The 20,488-nt window shown below is 54.2% G+C and overlaps 1 protein-coding gene across 2 annotated transcripts in view; it reads right to left on the minus strand.

Annotated features, from left to right (window-relative positions):
- vps52 (VPS52 subunit of GARP complex) overlaps positions 1 to 20,488 on the minus strand; it is a 47,542-nt gene that overhangs the window by 16,687 nt on the left and 10,367 nt on the right. For both annotated transcript variants that reach the window (XM_072475784.1, XM_072475786.1), the window contains 5 exons: positions 14,547 to 14,697; positions 9,336 to 9,436; positions 7,575 to 7,707; positions 7,280 to 7,337; positions 5,125 to 5,258 (listed from right to left, as the gene is read on the minus strand). In XM_072475784.1, the coding sequence (XP_072331885.1) occupies positions 5,125 to 5,258; positions 7,280 to 7,337; positions 7,575 to 7,707; positions 9,336 to 9,436; positions 14,547 to 14,697 (577 nt within the window). The remainder of the gene's footprint in view (positions 1 to 5,124; positions 5,259 to 7,279; positions 7,338 to 7,574; positions 7,708 to 9,335; positions 9,437 to 14,546; positions 14,698 to 20,488) is intronic.

Raw genomic sequence — 20,488 nt, forward strand, 5'->3', positions numbered from 1 at the left:
TATTAGCTACACGAGGTCAGTGTGAAGTTAAAAGCAAATCACCGCGGGTGCTGGAATCGGAAACACAGGAACCGCTGGACAACCTCAGCAGGTCTGTCAATGGGTGTGATCAAGGTGGGGAGATGCCGGCGTTGGACTGGGGTGGGCACAGTAAGAAGTCCGACACCAGGTTAAAGTCCAACAGGTTTGTTTCAAACACTAGCTTTCGGAGCACTGCTCCTTCCTCAGGCGAATGAAGAAGGAGCAGTGCTCCGAAAGCCAGTGATTCGAAACAAACCTGTTGGACTTTAACCTGGTGTTGTCAGACTTCTCGCTGGGCCCAGTCCAACGCCGGCGTCCCCACAGGTAGAGTTGGTAGTGGCACATCGAGTTCTCCAGCTTCACATTGTGAACTCTTTCCTCCACCTTCACCCCATTCATTATTTCTATCAATTCATTCCTTCCATCAATAACTTTTTCCCTCACCATTGTCCCCCTCCCCCACCTGGCCCCCTGTTGCCCTTCGACCTGCTCACCTTTGTTCTCCCATTCACACATTCTAATCTCTTTCTGCGCCACTATCAGCTCCCTTCTTAGCCTTAATCAGGCCCGTTTACATCCCCCTTGTCGTTCTGTCCACGACATCTTTGTCAATCTCCACCTATCGCTGGCCCTCAATTCCAGCCTCACTCCTCGACAAACTAATTTGAGTCGGGTGAACAGACGATGGGCAATGGGAGGAGAGCCGGAGGGGCCCTTCTGGTTTTAGAGCTGAAATACGTTGTTGGAACACTGCACTGGGATCTTTGCCCCAGTATCCAAGTGCTTGACTCTTGAGTCTGGGGGTGAGAAATAGGAAGTGTTCCCGTTTGCCTCAAACGAAATTTTAAAAATAATGGATTCCACTTCCCCAAGTAGCGTTCTCATTCCTGCTGAAGAAAAGGAGTTATCGCAAAGGGTCGTGAATCTGTGGAATTCACTCCAGAGTGTGGTGCATGCTGAGACAGTCAGTACATTTGAGGAGAGGTTGGACAGATGTTTCATTGGTAATGGGTTGAAGTTATGGGGAACGGGGGGGAAAAGTGGAGTTGAGGCCGTGATAGAATCAAAGAATTTACAGAGCAGAAGGAAGCCATTCAGCCCATCAAGTCTGCACCGGCCCTTGGGAGAGATCACCCAATCTAAGCCCACATTATCCACCCTATCCCCATAACCCAGTAACCCAAACTAACCTTTTTGGTCACTAAGGGCAATTTATCGTGGCCAATCCACCAAACCTGCACATCTTTGGACTGTGGGAGAAACCGGAGCACCCGGAGGAAACCCACGCACACACGGGGAGAACGTGCAGACTCCGCCCAGACAGTGACCCAGCCGGGAATCGAACCTGGGACCCTGGAGCTGTGAAGCAACAGTGCAACCCACTGTGCTACCGTGCTGCCCTATTTAACATAGCAGCCAAAACATTCAACTTCCACCAAAAAAAGCCCGCTCGTTAATCCCAATTTCCTACAAATAGTAGAGGAGGAGGTTGAACCATCAGCCTGTTTAATCAAAGGAGAGTAATTGTTAACAAAGGTACCGGCCTCAAATAAACTGGGGCCTTGTCATTCACTATAAATCCCTGTCCCTGCTTACCCGGACAAATCCCTCTCCCTGCTTACCCGGACAAATCCCTGTCCGTGCTTACCCGGACAAATCCCTGTCCCTGCTTACCCGGACAAATCCCTGTCCCTGCTTACCCGGACAAATCCCTGTCCCTGCTTACCCGGACAAATCCCTCCCCATGCTTACCCGGACAAATCCCTGTCCCTGCTTACCCGGACAAATCCCTGTCCCTGCTTACCCGGACAAATCCCTGTCCCTGCTTACCCGGACAAATCCCTGTCCCTGCTTACCCGGACAAATCCCTCCCCATGCTTACCCGGACAAATCCCTGTCCCTGCTTACCCGGACAAATCCCTCCCCATGCTTACCCGGACAAATCCCTGTCCCTGCTTACCCGGACAAATCCCTCCCCATGCTTACCCGGACAAATCCCTGCCCCTGCTTACCCGGACAAATCCCTGTCCATGCTTACCTGGACAAATCCCTGTCCCTGCTTACCCGGACAAATCCCTGTCCCTGCTTGCCCGGACAAATCCCTGTCCCTGCTTACCCGGACAAATCCCTGTCCCTGCTTACCCGGACAAATCCCTGTCCCTGCTTACCCGGACAAATCCCTCCCCATGCTTACCCGGACAAATCCCTCCCCATGCTTACCCGGACAAATCCCTGTCCCTGCATTCCCGGACAAATCCCTGTCCCTGCTTACCCGGACAAATCCCTCCCCATGCTTACCCGGACAAATCCCTGTCCCTGCTTTCCCGGACAAATCCCTGTCCCTGCTTACCCGGACAAATCCCTCCCCATGCTTACCCGGACAAATCCCTCCCCATGCTTACCCGGACAAATCCCTGTCCCTGCTTACCCGGACAAATCCCTCCCCATGCTTACCCGGACAAATCCCTGTCCCTGCTTACCCGGACAAATCCCTGTCCCTGCTTACCCGGACAAATCCCTCCCCATGCTTACCCGGACAAATCCCTGTCCCTGCTTACCCGGACAAATCCCTCCCCATGCTTACCCGGACAAATCCCTGTCCGTGCTTACCCGGACAAATCCCTCCCCGTGCTTACCCGGACAAATCCCTGTCCCAGCTTACCCGGACAAATCCCTGTCCCTGCTTACCCGGACAAATCCCTGTCCCTGCTTACCCGGACAAATCCCTGTCCCTGCTTACCCGGACAAATCCCTGTCCCTGCTTACCCGGACAAATCCCTGTCCGTGCTTACCCGGACAAATCCCTGTCCCTGCTTACCCGGACAAATCCCTGTCCCTGCTTACCCGGACAAATCCCTGTCCCTGCTTACCCGGACAAATCCCTGTCCCTGCTTACCCGGACAAATCCCTGTCCCTGCTTACCCGGACAAATCCCTGTCCTGCTTACCCGGACAAATCCCTGTCCCTGCTTACCAGGACAAATCCCTGTCCCTGCTTACCCGGACAAATCCCTGTCCCTGCTTACCCGGACAAATCCCTGTCCCTGCTTACCCGGACAAATCCCTCCCCCTGCTTACCCGGACAAATCCCTGTCCCTGCTTACCCGGACAAATCCCTGTCCCTGCTTACCCGGACAAATCCCAGTCCGTGCTTACCCGGACAAATCCCTGTCCTGCTTACCCGGACAAATCCCTGTCCCTGCTTACCAGGACAAATCCCTGTCCCTGCTTACCCGGACAAATCCCTGTCCCTGCTTACCCGGACAAATCCCTGTCCCTGCTTACCCGGACAAATCCCTGTCCCTGCTTACCCGGACAAATCCCTCTCCGTGCTTACCCGGACAAATCCCTGTCCCTGCTTACCCGGTCAAATCCCTGTCCCTGCTTACCCGGACAAATCCCTCCCCCTGCTTACCCGGACAAATCCCTGTCCCTGCTTACCCGGACAAATCCCTGTCCCTGCTTACCCGGACAAATCCCAGTCCGTGCTTACCCGGACAAATCCCTGTCCCTGCTTACCCGGACAAATCCCTGTCCCTGCTTACCCGGACAAATCCCTGTCCCTGCTTACCCGGACAAATCCCTGTCCCTGCTTACCCGGAGAAATCCCTGTCCCTGCTTACCCGGACAAATCCCTGTCCCTGCTTACCCGGACAAATCCCTGTCCTGCTTACCCGGACAAATCGCTCCCCATGCTTACCCGGACAAATCCCTCCCCATGCTTACCCGGACAAATCCCTGTCCTCCTTACCCGGACAAATCGCTCCCCGTGCTTACCCGGACAAATCCCTGTCCCTGCTTACCCGGACAAATCCCTGTCCCTGCTTACCCGGACAAATCCCTGTCCCTGCTTACCCGGACAAATCCCTGTCCCTGCTTACCCGGACAAATCCCTCCCCATGCTTACCCGGACAAATCCCTGTCCCTGCTTACCCAGACAAATCCCTGTCCCTGCTTAGCCGGACAAATCCCTCCCCGTGCTTACCCGGACAAATCCCTGTCCCTGCTTACCCGGACAAATCCCTCCCCGTGCTTACCCGGACAAATCCCTGTCCCTGCTTACCCGGTCAAATCCCTGTCCCTGCTTACCCGGACAAATCCCTCCCCCTGCTTACCCGGACAAATCCCTCCCCATGCTTACCCGGACAAATCCCTGTCCCTGCTTACCCGGACAAATCCCTGTCCCTGCTTACCCGGACAAATCCCTCCCCATGCTTACCCGGACAAATCCCTGTCCCCTGCTTACCCAGACAAATCCCTCCCCATGCTTACCCGGACAAATCCCTGTCCCTGCTTACCCGGACAAATCCCTCCCCATGCTTACCCGGACAAATCCCTGTCCCTGCTTATCCGGACAAATCCCTCCCCATGCTTACCCGGACAAATCCCTGTCCCTGCTTACCCGGACAAATACCTGTCCCTGCTTACCCGGACAAATCCCTGTCCCTGCTTACCCGGACAAATCCCTGTCCCTGCTTACCCGGACAAATCCCTGTCCCTGCTTACCCGGACAAATCCCTCCCCATGCTTACCCGGACAAATCCCTGTCCCTGCTTACCCGGACAAATCCCTCCCCATGCTTACCCGGACAAATCCCTGTCCCTGCTTACCCGGACAAATCCCTGTCCCTGCTTACCCAGACAAATCCCTCCCCGTGCTTACCCGGACAAATCCCTGTCCCTGCTTACCCGGACAAATCCCTGTCCCTGCTTACCCGGACAAATCCCTGTCCCTGCTTACCCGGACAAATCCCTGTCCCTGCTTACCCGGACAAATCCCTGTCCCTGCTTACCCGGACAAATCCCTCCCCATGCTTACCCGGACAAATCCCTGTCCCTGCTTACCCGGACAAATCCCTCCCCGTGCTTACCCGGACAAATCCCTCCCCGTGCTTACCCGGACAAATCCCTCCCCATGCTTACCCGGACAAATCCCTCCCCGTGCTTACCCGGACAAATCCCTCCCCATGCTTACCCGGACAAATCCCTCCCCGTGCTTACCCGGACAAATCCCTCCCCATGCTTACCCGGACAAATCCCTCCCCGTGCTTACCCGGACAAATCCCTCCCCATGCTTACCCGGACAAATCCCTCCCCGTGCTTACCCGGGTGTCATTCTTCTGGGCTGCATGAGGGACAATAATTGGTGCCTCCAGTTCTGCTGAAGAGATGACGTTCCCGCGGTTCCCCAACGTAAAAATGGTGTTCCTATTTTTCAACGACGGTTTGGAGAAAAATCGTGGCGGCTGTTAAGGGCTGAAACACTTGAAGCAGCTGCGCTCCATTCACTTAAAAGCTAAAAAAAGTCAACAAATTTATATTTACACGGCACCTTTCCTGACCGCTAGATGTCTCAAAGTGCTTGACAGCCAATGGAGTCCTTTTGAAGTGTGGTCACTGTTGCAAAGTGGGGCACGTAGCAAAGAATCAGAGAATTTACAGTGCAGAGAGAGGCCATTCGGCCCATCGAGTCTGCACCGGCCCTTAGAAAGAGCACCCCACGCCCACACCTCCACCCTATTCCCCATGACCCCACCTAACCTTTTTGGACACTAAGGGCAATTGATCACCCAAGGCCGGAATCGAACCTGGGACCCTGGAGCTGTGTAGCAGTCGTGCTAACCACGGTGCCACTAACAGATGCACAGCGAGCTCCTTCAAACGCAATGACCATCACGGCTGGATAACCTATTTGCTTGTGATATTGATTGTGGGATACATCTTGGCCATTGTCGACTTGTAGCTGGGTAGACAAGGCACTGGGCAGACCATTCAGGCAACTTTTCACAATATACATTAATGATCTGGAAGAAGGAACTGAAGGCTCTGTTGCTAAGTTTGCAGATGATACAAAGATCTGTAGAGGGGCAGGTAGTATTGAGGAAGCAAGGGGGCTGCAGAAGGATTTGGACAGGCTAGGAGAGCGGGCAATGAAGTGGCAGATGAAATACAATGTGGAAAAGTGTGAGGTTATGCACTTTGGAAGGAGGAATTTAGGCACAGACTATTTTCTAAATGAGGAGATGCTTCGGAAATCAGAAGCACAAAGGGACTTGGGAGTCCTTGTTCACGATTCTCTTAAGGTTAACGTGCAGGTTCAGTCGGCAGTTAGGAAGGCAAATGCAATGTTAGCATTCATGTCGAGAGGGCGAGAATACAAGACCAGGGATGTACTTCTGAGGCTGAATAATCATAGATCATAGAATTGACGGTGCAGAGGGAGGCCCATCGAGACTGCACCGGCTCTTGGAAAGAGCACCCTACCCAAGGTCAACACCTCCACCTTATCCCCATAACCCAGCAACCCCACCCAACACCGTCCAAAGATGCGCAGGTTAGGTGGATTGGCCACGCTAATGTGTCCGTTACTGGGATGGGGGTGGGGGTTGCAGAGGTAGTGTGCTCTTTCAGAGGGGTCATAGATCATAGAATTTACAGTGCAGAAGGAGGCCATTCGGCCCATCGAGACTGCACCGGCTCTTGGAAAGAGCACCCTACCCAAGGTCCACACCTCCACCCTATCCCCATAACCAAGTAACCCCACCCAACACTAAGGGCAATTTTGGACACTAAGGGCAATTTATCACGTCCAATCCGCCTAACCTGCACCTGTTCGGACTGTGGGAGGAAACCGGAGCACCCGGAGGAAACCCACGCAAACACGGGGAGAACGTGCAGACTCCGCACGGTCACCCGAGGCCGGAATCGAACCCGAGTCCCTGGCGCTGTGAGGCAGCAGTGCTAACCCCCTTGCCGCCCTGTGGTTAGATTGGAGAAGTTGGGGTTGTAACCCTGGAGAAGAGAAGGTTAAGAGATTTGATCGAGGTGTTGAAAGCAAGGGTCTGGAAAGGATCGACGGGGAGAAACTGTTCCTTATGGGTGGAAGGATCAAGGGTCAGAGGGCACCGGCTGAAGGCAAATGGTAGAAGATTCGAAGATTCATGCAGCGAGTGGTGAGGATCGGCCTGATTTTGGGGGGGGGCTCCAATCGACAATCTCAAGGAGAAATGATTGGCAGGACGGCTGGGCAAAGACAGCGGCCAAGTCGCTCTTTCCGAGAGCCGGCACAGACAGAATGGGCCGAGTGGCGGCCTTGCGTGCTGTCAGCACCCTCATCAATCCGCCCTATTGCTTTAGTTCCAAAGCAATGCATTAAACGTCGTCGCAACGTGAAACGCAGCAGGCCTTTTGCTCATCAACGCAAAACGATCATTAAACTAATTGCAAGAGTGCGGCGGTCTCAACTTCAGCAAAGGATATCTTTCTTTGCGGTGTCTTCCACGCCCATCAGGTCGTCCTTGTCAGCCACTTCTTCATACTAAAGAGTTTGACAGAGCAAGAGGAGGACGATGTCAATTCACCTCACATGGCTTTCCACCCGACGTCCCCACTTTCAGCTGCCGAACACGGCCCTTGCCCAACCCGCCCCCGCCCTAGGCCTCCCGCGACGCACGATCGGACGCCAAAGTCAACCGCGCTTTTCGTTTTGCGGGGAGCAATTTAAACTCAAGTCGCGAGCTGCGCGATACCGGACGCAAGGCAGCGGCTGTCTGACCTGCACTTTCATCAATCTGCTGGTGTACGACTTGAAGTACGAGAAGTAGATTTTACTCATCGTGTCTACGTACTCGTCCCGGATTTCCTTTGCCACGTGCCGCTCATTCGCCAGAAGAAACTGGTAGAAAAACCTGAACAGCGACCGTAAAAGACAATGACTTCAATCAGCAGCCCTAGGAAGTGGGGGAGGCCATTCAGCCCATCGAGCCTGCTCCGCCATTCAATACTGATCGGACGTTTCATTGCCATTTGCACCCACTATCGCCGTAACCCTTTACATTATTGTTAAGCAGAAATGTCTTTGTGTCCCCGGGTTCTAGACTCCCCAATCAAGGGAAACATCTCACCTGCGTCTACCCTGTCTGCTCCTTTAAGTATTAGAACATACAGTACAGATGGAGGCCATTCGGCCCATCGAGTCTGCACCCACCCACTTAAGCCCTCACTTCCACCCTCTCCCCATAACCCAATAACCCCTCCTAACCTTTTTTGGACACTAAGGGCAATTTAGCCTGACCAATCCACCAAACCTGCACAACTTTGGACTGTGGGAGGAAACCGGAGCACCCGGAGGAAACCCACGCAGACACCGGGAGGATGTGCAGACTCCGCACAGACAGTGACCCAGCGGGGAATCGAACCTGGGACCCTGGCGCTGTGAAGCCACAGTGCTAACCACTTGTGCTACTGTGCTGCTCTATGGGTTTCAATGAGATCACCTCTCGTTCTTCAAGACTCCAGCGAATACAGGCTCGATTTGCCCAATCTCCCTCTATGGAAATAATATCCTTTCTGGGATTAAGGGGACCACAACTGCACACAGTGCTCCAGGTGCAGTCTAACCAAGCTTCGACACAACTGAATCAAGACCTCACTATTCCCGTACTCAAATCCTCTTGCCCTAAACTCCATTAGCCTCCCGAATGGCTTGCTGCATCTGCACGTTAGCCTTCAGTGACTTATTGACTAGGGCACCCAGGTCCCTCTGTACATTCCCATTACCGGTCAGGAAATACTCTCCACATCTGTTCCTTCTGCCAAAGTGGATTACCTCACATTTCACCACATTGGATTCCATCTGCCATGTTCTTGCGAAGTCTGTCCAAATCCTCCTGCAGCTACTTTGCATCTTCCTCACAACGCACATTCCTGCCTAGTTTTATATCACCTGCAAACTTAGGAATATTACATTTGGTCCCCACGTCCAAATCAGTGATAAATATATAGTGAACAGCTGGCGCCCTAAGTGCTGATCCTTGTGATACCACAAGCTTGCCAATACGAAAAACACACATTTATTCCTACTCTTTTTTGCCAGTTCGCCAATCCTCTCTGCGGTAAAGAATTCCACAGATTGACTACCCTCTGAGAGAAGGAATTCCTCCTCATCTCTGTCTCAAATGGAGGACCCCCTGACTCTGAGATTCCACCCTCTGATCCTAGAGTCTCCCACAAGGGGAAACAGCCTCTCAACATCTACCCTGTCAAACCCCCCGAGAATCCGATATGTCTCAATAAGGCCGCCTCTCATTCTTCTAAACTCCAATGAGCACAGACCCAACCTACTCAACCTCTCCTCATAAGAAACTCCCTCCGTTCCCGGCTTCAACCGAGTGAACATTCAATGGACAGCCTCCAGCCTGTCTTTTCTGAGTTAAGGGGACGGAAGCTGATACAGTTTCCCAGGTGTGGTTGACCGTGTGCCTTGCCAGTCAGTCCTGTAGAGGGGACAGGAGTGTGCTGCATGCGGATGTCTGACCTGTGCTTGAGAAGAGCGTTCTGAGGAACCTGGTAGTTGGTCATCGGCTTCCTGAATGAGTAGATCTTCTGGAGAATATACTCTCGAATCTTTGAAACGGCCTGAAAAAAACAATCAAAACAATTTGTCTTTTAGTCCAGATTGTAGAATCCTTCCTCCCCCTCCCCTGAATGCTGTTGTACGAACGTACGAATTAGGGGCAGGAGTAGACCACTCGAGCCTGCTCCGCCGTTCAAAAAGGTACGATTATCACCTCGACCTCACATTCCTGCCGACCCCGCGATGAATCAGGAACCTATCCAGCTCAGCCGTAAAAATATTCCGAGATTCTGCTTCCACTGCCCCTTGAGGAAGCGAGGGCCAGAGACTCACCGGCCTCGGAGAGGAAATAATTCTCATCTCCGTCTTAAATGGGCGACCCCTTTCATACAGTGACCCCCTCGTTCTAGATTCTCCCACAAGAGGAAACGCCCTCTCCACACCCACCCCGTCAGCACCCCTCAGGATCAGTCCCGACCTGATCTCCTCTCTCAATCTGAAAAATGAAAATGAGAATCGCTTATTGTCACAAGTCGGCTTCAATGAAGTTACTGTGAAAAGCCCCTAGTCGCCACATTCCGGCGCCTGTTCGGGGAGGCTGGTACGGGAATTGAACCGTGCTGCTGGCCTGCCTTGGTCTGCTTTCAAAGCCAGCGATTTAGCCCTGTGCTAAACAGCCCCTATCTGTATGTATTTTTTATCAAAGGATTTTAGGAAGGATGTGGAAGCTTTGGGAAAGGTGCAAAGGAGATTTACCAGGATGTCGCCTGGAATGGAGAGTAGGTCTTACGAGGAAAGGTTGAGGGTGCTAGGCCTTTTCTCATTAGAACGGAGAAGGATGAGGGGCGACTTGATAGAGGTTTATAAGATGATCAGGGGAATAGATAGAGTAGACAGTCAGAGACTTTTTCCCCGGGTGGAACAAACCATTACAAGGGGACATAAATTTCAGGTGAAAGGTGGAAGATACAGGGGGGATGTCAGAGGTAGGTTCATTACCCAGAGAGTAGTGGGGGCATGGAATGCACTGCCTGTGGAAGTAGTTGAGTCGGAAACATTAGGGACCTTCAAGCAGCTATTGGATAGGTACATGGATTACGGCAGAATGCTGGGGTGTAGATGAATTTGTTCTTAATCTAGGACAGAAGTTCGGCACAACATCGTGGGCCGAAGGGCCTGTTCTGTGCTGTATTTTCTATGTTCTATGACCGTGTGAAATGCTGACGGGCAACAAAGTTGAAGGCGGGAGAAGGGGTCCAGGCAAGAATTGAGAGCTCTGGGGTTTGGTTTTTTACCCTCTTCAGTCCAAGACCTGAAGCTAATGGTTGTTTCGGCACAGATCAGTTAATGTAGCACGGAATAAAGGAGCAAACCTCGGGCCTTCCATCGAATATAGCCCATATAGTACTCGGCTCTGAGCCACCCAGGGAGCCATATTCCAAAGATTGGATTGCATTTGTTTATTGTCACGTGTACCGAGGTACAGTGAAAAGTATTTTCCTGCGAGCAGCTCAACAGATCATTAAGTACATGAAAGAAAAGAAAATAGAAAGAAAATACACAATAGGGCAACATAAGGTACACAATGTAACTACGTAACACCGGCATCGGGTGAAGCACACAGAGGTGGCTTGTTAATCAGGTCAGTAAGGGCAGCACGGTGGCGCAGTGGTTAGCACTGCTGCCTCACGCGCTTTGGTCCCAAATTCGATCCCGGCTCTGGGTCACTGTCCGTGTGGAGTTTGCACATTCTCCCCGTGTCTGCGTGGGTTTCGCCCTCACTACCCAAGGTGTGCAGGGTAGGTGGATTGGCCACGCTAAATTGCCCCTTAATTGGAAAAACTGAATTGGTTACTCTAAATTTTTTTTTTAATCAGCTAAGTCCATAAGAGGGTCGTTTAGGAGTCTGGTGACAGTGGGGAAGAAGCTGTTTTTGAGTCTGTTCGTGCGTGTTCTCAGACTTCTGTATCTCCTGCCCGATGGAAGAAGTTGGAAGAGTGAGTAAGCCGGGTGGGAGGGGTCTTTGATTATACTGCCCGCTTTCCCCAGGCAGCGGGAGGTGTAGATGGAGTCAATGGATGGGAGGCAGGTTCGTGTGATGGACTGGGCGGTGTTCACGACTCTCTGAAGTTTCTTGTGGTCTTGGGCCGAGCAGTTGCCATACCAGGCTGTGATGCAGCCCGATAGGATGCTTTCTTTCTATGGTCCATTTTCACTCCCACCTCAGTCAGCAGCCCCTTGTTGGGTACTTCGTTTGTTTGAGGCCGGGTTCAATCGAGGGTCTGGAATGTGCTGCCCGAGAGGGTGGAGGCCGGGTACAATCGAGGGTCTGGAATGTGCTGCCCGAGAGGGTGGAGGAGGCCGGGTTCAATCGAGGGTCTGGAATGTGCTGTCTGAGAGGGTGGAGGGGGCCGGGTTCAATCGAGGGTCTGGAATGTGCTGCCCGAGGGGGTGGAGGCCGGGTTCAATCGAGGGTCTGGAATGTGCTGCCCGAGAGGGTGGAGGAGGCCGGGTTCAATCGAGGGTCTGGAATGTGCTGTCCGAGAGGGCGGAGGAGGCCGGGTTCAATCGAGGGTCTGGAATGTGCTGCCTGAGAGGGTGGAGGAGGCCGGGTTCAATCGAGGGTCTGGAATGTGCTGCCCGAGAGGGTGGAGGGGGCCGGGTTCAATCGAGGGTCTGGAATGTGCTGTCTGAGAGGGTGGAGGAGGCCGGGTTCAATCGAGGGTCTGGAATGTGCTGTCTGAGAGGGTGGAGGGTGCCGGGTTCAATCGAGCGTCTGGAATGTGCTGCCTGAGAGGGTGGAGGAGGCCGGGTTCAATCGAGGGTCTGGAATGTGCTGCCCGAGAGGGTGGAGGAGGCCGGGTTCAATCGAGGGTCTGGAATGTGCTGTCTGAGAGGGTGGAGGGAGCCGGGTTCAATCGAGGGTCTGGAATGTGCTTCCCGAGAGGGTGGAGGAGGCCGGGTTCAGTCGAGGGTCTGGAATGTGCTGTCTGAGAGGGTGGAGGAGGCCGGGTTCAATCGAGGGTCTGGAATGTGCTGCCCGAGAGGGTGGAGGAGGCCGGGTTCAATCGAGGGTCTGGAATGTGCTGTCTGAGAGGGTGGAGGGAGCCGGGTTCAATCGAGGGTCTGGAATGTGCTTCCCGAGAGGGTGGAGGAGGCCGGGTTCAATCGAGGGTCTGGAATGTGCTGTCTGAGAGGGTGGAGGAGGCCGGGTTCAATCGAGGGTCTGGAATGTGCTGTCTGAGAGGGTGGAGGAGGCCGGGTTCAATCGAGGGTCTGGAATGTGCTGTCTGAGAGTGTGGAGGAGGCCGGGTTCAATCGAGGGTCTGGAATGTGCTGCCCGAGTGGGTGGAGGAGGCCGGGTTCAATCGAGGGTCTGGAATGTGCTGTCTGAGAGGGTGGAGGAGGCCGGGTTCAATCGAGGGTCTGGAATGTGCTGTCTGAGAGGGTGGAGGAGGCCGGGTTCAACCGAGGGTCTGGAATGTGCTGTCTGAGAGGGTGGAGGAGGCCGGGTTCAATCGAGGGTCTGGAATGTGCTGTCTGAGAGAGTGGAGGGGGCCGGGTTTAATCGAGGGTCTGGAATGTGCTGTCTGAGAGGGTGGAGGGGGCCGGGTTCAATCGAGGGTCTGGAATGTGCTGTCTGAGAGGGTGGAGGAGGCCGGGTTCAATCGAGGGTCTGGAATGTGCTGTCTGAGAGGGTGGAGGGGGCCGGGTTCAATCGAGGGTCTGGAATGTGCTGTCTGAGAGGGTGGAGGGGGCCGGGTTCAATCGAGGGTCTGGAATGTGCTGTCTGAGAGGGTGGAGGGGGCCGGGTTCAATCGAGGGTCTGTAATGTGCTGTCTGAGAGGGTGGAGGAGGCCGGGTTCAATCGAGGGTCTGGAATGTGCTGTCTGAGAGGGTGGAGGGGGCCGGGTTCAATCGAGGGTCTGGAATGTGCTGTCTGAGAGGGTGGAGGAGGCCGGGTTCAATCGAGGGTCTGGAATGTGCTGTCTGAGAGGGTGGAGGAGGCCCGGGTTCAATCGAGGGTCTGGAATGTGCTGTCTGAGAGGGTGGAGGAGGCCGGGTTCAATCGAGGGTCTGGAATGTGCTGTCTGAGAGGGTGGAGGAGGCCGGGTTCAATCGAGGGTCTGGAATGTGCTGTCTGAGAGTGTGGAGGAGGCCGGGTTCAATCGAGGGTCTGGAATGTGCTGCCCGAGTGGGTGGAGGAGGCCGGGTTCAATCGAGGGTCTGGAATGTGCTGTCTGAGAGGGTGGAGGAGGCCGGGTTCAATCGAGGGTCTGGAATGTGCTGTCTGAGAGGGTGGAGGAGGCCGGGTTCAACCGAGGGTCTGGAATGTGCTGTCTGAGAGGGTGGAGGAGGCCGGGTTCAATCGAGGGTCTGGAATGTGCTGTCTGAGAGAGTGGAGGGGGCCGGGTTTAATCGAGGGTCTGGAATGTGCTGTCTGAGAGGGTGGAGGGGGCCGGGTTCAATCGAGGGTCTGGAATGTGCTGTCTGAGAGGGTGGAGGAGGCCGGGTTCAATCGAGGGTCTGGAATGTGCTGTCTGAGAGGGTGGAGGGGGCCGGGTTCAATCGAGGGTCTGGAATGTGCTGTCTGAGAGGGTGGAGGGGGCCGGGTTCAATCGAGGGTCTGGAATGTGCTGTCTGAGAGGGTGGAGGGGGCCGGGTTCAATCGAGGGTCTGTAATGTGCTGTCTGAGAGGGTGGAGGAGGCCGGGTTCAATCGAGGGTCTGGAATGTGCTGTCTGAGAGGGTGGAGGGGGCCGGGTTCAATCGAGGGTCTGGAATGTGCTGTCTGAGAGGGTGGAGGAGGCCGGGTTCAATCGAGGGTCTGGAATGTGCTGTCTGAGAGGGTGGAGGAGGCCCGGGTTCAATCGAGGGTCTGAGAAGAGAATGGGAGCTGTGTGTGAAATGTGCCGGGCCGTGTGGGGAAAGGTGGGAGGAGCACCAGTGGATGCATTGCTCCTTCGGAGAGCCAGGACAGACACGATGGGCTGTAGCCATTGTCTGATTCCCCCCTGCAACACCACACTGGAAAGGCAAGCTGCGAAGGAACAGCCAGCGGCGAGGGAAATACACTCAGGAGAAGGTTGTCCATTCAGGCGATAGTGTGCTTCTCTAAACGCAAAATATTTATCAGTACAGCTGACTGCTCGCAATCCTCAGGTGTTTGTACCTTCAGCTTGAGCCGGTCAAGGGTATCCTGCACATCTGAACAGGCAAAGGTTTCCTTGAAGGACTGCTCCTTCACGTAATTAATCTTGTTATTGAGCTCATGGAGCTGCTCCAGAAATTGCTGCTCCGTCACAGGAGAATCCAGAACGATCCTGCAATAGAACAGAGCGAGAGAATGTGGCTTTCTGAAGGAAAGTGATTCAACCAGTTCTCACCGTCGCCCAAGGTGATTTCTGGCGGACGTTCCCGGTCAGTGTGGGTCTGGGCAGAGTGGAGGCCCCAAGGGATTCTGGGTCTTCGCCGGTGGAAAGCAGGCAGAAGTGGGATTTGGTACAGCTCTCGTCCTCTTCGCCTAATTTTCCCCCCCGGGCGCTGTCGTCAGGTGGCTTGCAGTGACTCAAGAATATGACTCACCGCAACCTTCGCCAGGGTAATTAGGGACGGACAACAAGGGGCGGCACGGTAGCACAGTGGTTAGCACTGTTGCTTCACAGCGCCAGGGTCCCGGGTTTGATTCCCGGCTCGGGTCACTGTCTGTGCGGAGTCTGCACGTTCTCCCCGTGTCTGCGTGGGTTTCCTCCGGGCGCTCCGGTTTCCTCCCACAAGTCCCGAAAGACGTGCTTGTTAGGTGAATTGGACATTCTGAATTCTCCCTCTGTGTACCCAAACATGTGGCGACTGGGGGCTTTTCACAGTAACGTCATTGCAGGGTTAATGTGAGCCCACCTACAAGTGCCGGCCTTACCAGTGGCACCCCACATCCTCTGGAAAATAAGGTGAGCCAGAAAGGGATGGATTAAAGACAAAGGGATTTCTAGTCATTGTCATGATGCGACATTCAAAAGTTGTGGGTTTGAATCCCACCAGAGTCAATTTTCCCAGGGTGGAGGGGTCAATTACTAGGGGGCATAGGTTTAAGGTGAGAGGGGCAAGGTTTAGAGTAGATGTACGAGGCAAGTTTTTTACGCAGCGGGTAGTGGGTGCCTGGAACTCTCTACCGGAGGAGGTGGTGGAAGCAGGGACGATAGTGACATTTAAGGGGCATCTTGACAAATACATGAATAGGATGGGAATAGAGGGATACGGACCCAGGAAGTGTAGAAGATTGTAGTTTAGACGGGCAGCATGGTCGGCACGGGCTTGGAGGGCCGAAGGGCCTGTTCCTGTGCTGTACTTTTCCTCGTTCTTGGACCAGCTAATTGAATATTTTGGTCCATTCCTGTCCTTTTTTGGGGTAGAAAATCCCCGACTTCCACTTTGAGAGTTCCTCAAGTGACAATACGGTCCGCCTGCCACCTGAAGACCCAAACCCTTGGCCCACCGCTGCACTGTCGACGGGTATCCCAAGAGTGGGGATTGCCGTCGTCAAGCGAGATACTGACCCAGACAGTGACTGGGGACAACAAGCCAAAGGAAATCCAGCTCCACACTATGACAGGTACCGGGAAACAAGTCCAATATTCACCACCCCAAAGCTTGTGTCTAGAATCTATGTTCGGGAACTAAGCCTTGCACAGGGAGTATGCTCAAGTACTGTTCTGACGTTGTGGCCCCAACCTCGCGGCTTTCAGTCCTACACAGAATACCATAAACTACATTCTCAGGAGTTCTTATTTGTTCCGACTTGCTTTGACCAAGTCATAGTCAGTTTTTTGCAGCAAGGAAAGATTAGCCCATAGCATCCGCCCGGCTATCAATCACCTATTGATTCTAAACCCATTTTCCTCAATTTTGTCCACCTCGATCAGGTCCCCCCTCAGCCTTCCCTGCTCCGAGGAAAACAGCCCCGGCCTAACCAGCCTCTCTTCACAGCTGGAACGCTCCGGCCCAGACAGCATCCTGGTGAATCTCCTCCGCACCCTCTCCAGCGCAATCACATCCTTCCTATAGTGTGGCGACGAGGACTGAACATAAGAACTAGGAGCAGGAGTAGGCCATCTGGCCCCTCGAGCCTGCTCCGCCATTCAATGAGATCATGGCTGATCTTTTGTGGACTCAGCTCCACTTTCCGGCCCGAACACCATAACCCTTAATCCCTTTATTCTTCAAAAAACTATCTTTATCTTAAAAACATTGAATGAAGGAGCCTCAACTGCTTCACTGGGCAAGGAATTCCATAGATTCACAACCCTTTGGGTGAAGAAGTTCCTCCTAAACTCAGTCCTAAATCTACTTCCCCTTATTTTGAGGCTATGCCCCCTAGTTCTGCTTTCACCCACCAGTGGAAACAACCTGCCCGCATCTATCCTATCTATTCCCTTCATAATTTTATATGTTTCTATAAGATCTCCCCACATCCTTCTAAATTCCAACGAGTACAGTCCCAGTCTACTCAATCTCTCCTTGTAATCCAACCCCTTTAGCTCTGGGATTAACCTAGTGAATCTCCTCTACACACCCTCCAGTGCCAGTACGTCCTTTCTCAGGGAAGGACAATACTCTAGGTGTGGCCTCACTAACACCTTATACAATTGCAGCATAACCTCCCTAGTCTTAAACTCCATCCCTCTAGCAATGAAGGACAAAACTCCATTCGCCTTCTTAATCACCTGTTGCACCTGTAAACCAACTTTTTGCGGCTCATGCACTAGCACACCCAGGTCTCTCTGCATAGCAGCATGTTTTAATATTTTATCATTTAAATAATAATCCCTTTTGCTGTTATTCCTACCAAAATGGATAACCTCACATTTGTCAACATTGTATTCCATCTGCCAGACCCTAGCCCATTCACTTAACCTATCCAAATCCCTCTGCAGACTTCCAGTATCCTCTGCACTTTTTGCTTTACCACTTATCTTAGTGTCGTCTGCAAACTTGGACACATTGCCCTTGGTCCCCAACTCCAAATCATCTATGTAAATTGTGAACAATTGTGGGCCCAACACTGATCCCTGAGGGACACCACTAGCGACTGATTGCCAACCAGAGAAACACCCATTAATCCCCACTCTTTGCTTTCTATTAATTAACCAATCCTCTATCCGTGCTACTACTTTACCCTTAATGCCATGCATCGTTATCTTATGCAGCAACACAGTACTCTAGCTGTGCCCTAACCAGTGTTTTATACAGCTCCATCATAACCTCCCTGCTCTTATATTCTATACCTCGGCTAATAAAGGCAAGTATCCCATGTACCCTCTTACCCACCTATCTACCTGTCCCGCTGTCCTCAGGGGTCCATGGACATGAACCCCGAGGTCCCCTCTGGTCCTCTGTACTTCCCAGTGTCCGACCGTTCAATGTGTATTCCTGTGCCTCGTTAATCCTCCCAAAATGCAACACCTCTCACTTTTTCATTTTTGTTTCCATTCTGAGGATCGGGCAGCATTGGCACTGCCACGTTATTGCCCATCGAGAGTTGCCCCAAGCTGCTGATGGTGGGTACCCTTTGTGAACCACTGCAGTTCCCGCGGCGACTGGACTTCGCCAATTGGTGTCTCCGGTTGGTACGGAGACAATATTTCACACGGTAACTGGTTTACTCCCCGACAGGAACTTGCTTCAAAACCCGCCGCCGCTCCTTTCCAATGGGCGCAAGGTGAGTGGAGCCGGGAGAGCCGTGGTCCACACTATCAGAACTTTGCTGGCAGATTGGGCCAGAATTTAATGTCTCTACCCAAAGGACAATACCGCCCAGAAATACAGACCTCCCTCCGTACTACTGCACAGTGTGAGCGTCAGACTGGATTGTGCACTCAATTCTCAGGCGTGGAGTGTGAACCCACAACCATCGACTTGAAGGTGAGAGTCTAGCTAGTGAGCCGACACTGACAAAGAACAGAGGAAGAAAAATACACAAAAAAGGCTGGAAAGAACGTTTAACTGCCTTATTTCCTATTTCTTTTATTTTGTCGTTATCATTTTCCATGGATCTTTAATGGACACGTGCCTTTAAGTCAAGTGAAGAACTCAAAACTTGCAAAACAGTAGATTTAGATTTTGAACAGAAGAACTCAGACTTTATGGCACCCGAGAGATTGGAGGGATTCTGTCGGATTGGTTGGCTGGCGGCCAATGGATTGGTCAAGGGCCGTATCCTGCCCGGCAACAGACAGCGATTGGGTCCTGCCAGGTGTGACCCCCCGCCCCCGCCCCCCCAGGAAATGAGAGAAAGCTCCTGGATGCGGAAAGGAGAAGCGGCAAGATGCTCTCTCTCCCCCAAACGTTTCCCGGTTGATCTATCGGAGTCTGCAGAGAAGTCGCGAGACTCGGCGAGTCTACAGTGAAAACCATTACCGACTGAAAGCAAAAGACCTCATCCAACTGGAGTCCTGGATTGAAATAACCCAGCTAGGAGACGTCCATTGGAAACTGACACTCTTATCCTTTTACTTTTCGTATTGTTTTACACCCCCCTTTGTCCTCTGTGATTGTCTGTCTTGTATGTGGGTGTATAAACTCAGGGGTGCGACCCGCGGGCGGATGCCGGGAGAATCGCAGAGCCGTCCATCGCGGTGCTCCCGATCGCGCAAATCCACGTGCAACAGCCACAGCATCCGGCTTTTAATAATGCCTGCTGCGAGCGGCCTTCAAAACGGCCGGAACAGATTTTTAAAAATTTGGGTCGCAAAGGTCGGCCGGCGTGGGACGCAAAGGTCGGCCGGCGTGGGTCGCAAAGGTCGGCCGGCGTGGGTCGCAAAGGTCGGCCGGCGTGGGTCGCAAAGGTCGGCCGGCGTGGGACGCAAAGGTCGGCCGGCGTGGGTCGCAAAGGTCGGCCGGCGTGGGACGCAAAGGTCGGCCGGCGTGGGACGCAAAGGTCGGCCGGCGTGGGACGCAAAGGTCGGCCGGCGTGGGACGCAAAGGTCGGCCGACGTGGGTCGCAAAGGTCGGCCGGCGTGGGACGCAAAGGTCGGCCGGCGTGGGACGCAAAGGTCGGACGGCGTGGGTCGCGAAGGTCGGCCGGCGTGGGACGCAAAGGTCGGCCGACGTGGGTCGCAAAGGTCGGCCGGCGTGGGACGCAAAGGTCGGCCGGCGTGGGACGCAAAGGTCGGCCGGCGTGGATCGCAAAGGTCGGCCGGCGTGGGTCGCAAAGGTCGGCCGGCGTGGGACGCAAAGGTCGGCCGGCGTGGGTCGCAAAGGTCGGCCGACGTGGATCGCAAAGGTCGGCCGGCGTGGGTCGCAAAGGTCGGCCGGCGTGGGTCGTAAAGGTCGGCTGGCGTGGGTCGCAAAGGTCGGCCGGCGTGGGACGCAAAGGTCGGCCGACGTGGGTCACAAAGGTCGGCTGACGTGGGTCGCAAAGGTCGGCCGACGTGGGTCACAAAGGTCGGCTGACGTGGGTCGCAAAGGTCGGCTGACATGGGACGCAAAGGGCGGCCGGCGTGGGTCACAAAGGTCGGCTGACGTGGGTCGCAAAGGTCGGCCGACGTGGGTCACAAAGGTCGGCCGGCGTGGGTCGCAAAGGTCGGCCGGCGTGGGACGCAAAGGTCGGCCGACGTGGGTCACAAAGGTCGGCCGACGTGGGTCACAAAGGTCGGCCGGCGTGGGTCGCAAAGGTCGGCCGACGTGGGTCGCAAAGGTCGGCCGACGTGGGAGGCAAAGGTCGGCCGACGTGGGTCGCAAAGGTCGGCCGACGTGGGTCACAAAGGTCGACCGACGTGGGTCGCAAAGGTCGGCCGACGTGGGTCGCAAAGGTCGGCCGACGTGGGTCACAAAGGTCGGCCGGCGTGGGTCGCAAAGGTCGGCCGGCGTGGGTCGCAAAGGTCGGCCGGCGTGGGTCGCAAAGGTCGGCCGGCGTGGGTCGCAAAGGTCGGCCGGCGTGGGTCGCAAAGGTCGGCCGGCGTGGGTCGCAAAGGTCGGCCGACGTGGGTCACAAAGGTCGGCCGGCGTGGGTCGCGAAGGTCGGCCGGCGTGGGACGCAAAGGTCGGCCGGCGTGGGTCGCAAAGGTCGGCCGGTTGGTAAAAATGGGTCCCAGGAAAAAATGTTTGAGAAACGCTGAT

Source organism: Scyliorhinus torazame, chromosome 14 (genome assembly GCF_047496885.1).
Source record: "Scyliorhinus torazame isolate Kashiwa2021f chromosome 14, sScyTor2.1, whole genome shotgun sequence".
NCBI classification, from domain to species: Eukaryota; Metazoa; Chordata; class Chondrichthyes; order Carcharhiniformes; family Scyliorhinidae; genus Scyliorhinus; species Scyliorhinus torazame.